The sequence below is a fragment of the Myripristis murdjan genome, chromosome 3 (assembly GCF_902150065.1).
Source record: "Myripristis murdjan chromosome 3, fMyrMur1.1, whole genome shotgun sequence".
NCBI lineage: Eukaryota > Metazoa > Chordata > Actinopteri > Holocentriformes > Holocentridae > Myripristis > Myripristis murdjan.
In genome coordinates, this window is record NC_043982.1 from 46,774,649 (window position 1) to 46,777,148 (window position 2,500).

At 48.2% G+C, this 2,500-nt stretch overlaps 1 protein-coding gene across 1 annotated transcript in view; it reads right to left on the bottom strand.

Moving 5' to 3' along the window:
* Positions 1–1,583, bottom strand: part of LOC115357272 (Golgi apparatus protein 1-like) — a 33,563-nt gene extending 31,980 nt beyond the window's left edge. The window contains exon 1 of the mRNA XM_030048691.1: positions 1,257–1,583. Within this exon, the coding sequence (XP_029904551.1) occupies positions 1,257–1,583 (327 nt within the window). The remainder of the gene's footprint in view (positions 1–1,256) is intronic.
* Between the last annotated feature and the right edge of the window lie 917 nt (positions 1,584–2,500).

Consider the following 2,500-nt stretch of genomic DNA (forward strand, 5'->3'; position numbering starts at 1 on the left):
TCTGAAAGTAAAATGTTGAACCCCTTTCCCCTGTGTGTTAAAAACAGTGTTTTTTGGTATTATATGGTCATATAGAGGTGATTTTCAAAACTTTCCACCAATGGGATTCCTTGGGACTTTTTTCCCCTCACTCAGGACAAACTGACGATACAAAATCAGTTGAATTTGTTTCTCTTGGAGTTTGTCCTGCGTTGACCCCAATTCTGGCCTAAAATGACTGGACTATGTCAGGCTTTACTTCATTTCAGGGAAATCAGTTCAGTTCTGCGCTTCAGTAACTTGCAAAATATCAGCATGAAAAACAATCGCCATCACACAGTGCATCGAGATCCTGCCTGAAAAAAACGAAATAAACATGAGATTTTTGACGAATCGCCCGGCCCTGCAGGTCAGGCTGTTTCCCGCTGCAGAGGAAGGAAACCCTCAGACAGAGAGACAGACAGACAGAGAGACAGACAGGTCAGGTTGTTTCCTGTGCTGCAGTGGAAGGAAACCCTCAGCCAACTGAACTCCACTTTCTCTCCCCAGCAGCTCTCAGACCAGCGTGCAGCGTGCAGCGCCCCCTGCTGCAGGGCTGCCACAGCAGACAGCAAATCACTAAAAGTTCCAACAACATGAACTACAAAATGTTAAAAACAAACAGATAAATAAAAGCCAAAGTAAAGATGAAAATAAAAAACAAAAGGAACAAATGCACATGAAAACCAGCCATTAAACTGAAAAACTAAGACAGGAACATTACTTCAAAATAAAAGCCTCATTAAAACGCCAGGTCTTTCAGTTCAGGTTCAGGGTTGCTGGATCGATCCCTGGCTCCTCCACAGAGCCTGCTTAAGTGTCCATGAGCAAGGCACTGCACCTGATGAGTAGCCTCTGCCATCTGTGTGTGTGTGTGTGTGTGAGAGAGAGAGAGAGAGAGAGAGAGAGAGAGAGAGAGAGAGAGAGAGAGAGAGAGAGAGAGAGAGAGACAGAGAGAGAGGCAGACATTGATGTTTTAATGTGTCGTGGGGCCACATGCCCTTATAATTTGGGTTATGATGGGAGCTGGCACCCCCCACCCCCATCACCACCACACACACACACACACACACACACACACACACACACACACACACACACACACACACACACACACACACACACACACACCCCTCAGTCAGAGGCACTGATCCCAGGCCAGCTGCAGCCTGCAGGTGATGCTGACCAGTGACGTCATCAGATGCGTCAGGTGCTCGGGCTGCGCTCGGACGGCCTACCTGTCTCCGGTCCTGCAGACACTCCAGCACGGCCAGGTTGTTGCTCCAGGTGTGTTTGGGGCAGAGGCGGCTCAGGTCGTCCCGGCACACCTCCTCGTCCGCCAGCCTCCAGCCCGGAGCCCGGCGGGGCGGCGAGGCCCCGGCGGCCGCGGGCGGAGCCTCCCGGGCCGGCGGCTCGGCCGCCTTCGGGCCGGCGGGGTTCGGCGGTTCCGCCGGGACGCCATTGTTGTTGTTGTCGTTGTCGTTGTTGTTGTTTGTGTCCAGGCAGCGGACCGAGCCGAGGCCGCTCGTCAGCAGCAGCAGGGCAGCCAGGCTGTACGCCGCCATCTTCATCACTGTCAAGCTGCACGCGGCGAGGCGGCGCTTCCGGTCAGCGCCTGCCAAAATTAAAGCCTCACTGACCGGCACGGCACGTTTTGTCGTTCTCTGTGTTTGTTTTGTTTATTTGTTTGTGCATGCCCAACCCTAACATTAACCAGTAATGTAACATGAGCGCTTATAATGTCAAAAACTGACTTTGCCATCCTTTGGCATTTTTTTACTGACTTAGTGAAAGATTTGGTGACCGCAGACACCACTTCCGGTCATTAATAAAAGCCTTTCCCAGCCACAGCTGCCTCTGTGACAGACACGGCCAGCAGGCGAGCCATTCTACTGTTTATACAACTGAAGGGAAAACAATTTTAAAAAAATAAAGAAATAAAAATAAAGAAAGCAAATCAAAACAACAGTTTTAACAAATATGTTGCTGGCTGATCTGCACATAATCCATAACATGAGGATTCATGAACCATGCTGCTGCCAGACAACAACAACAACAACAACAACAACAACAACAATAATAATTCTCTCTATAAACAGGGACTCAGTCATGTGACTGGTCGATGGTTAAGAATTGATTTTTAAAGCAGTGATGAAGTAAAACAGCTTTTCCCAAAACTGTTGATCACATCTGTGTGTGTGTGTGTGTGTGTGTGTGTGTGTGTGTGTGTGTGTGTGTGTGTGTGTGCAGCTTGCTGTGAGATGCAGAATCTGACAGAGCAAATCAACACATTTTGACACGTGACAGTGAAGTTGAGCTGTGGAGTTTCTACTGAACGAGACGAGATGAGATTTGAATGGTTTAAATGGTTTAAATGGATTAAATGGTTTAAATGGTTTAAATGGATTAAATGGGTTGAATCGGGTGACTCGGGAAATGTGATGTGGTGTCACTGATCTGACCTCTAAATAAATCATTTTAT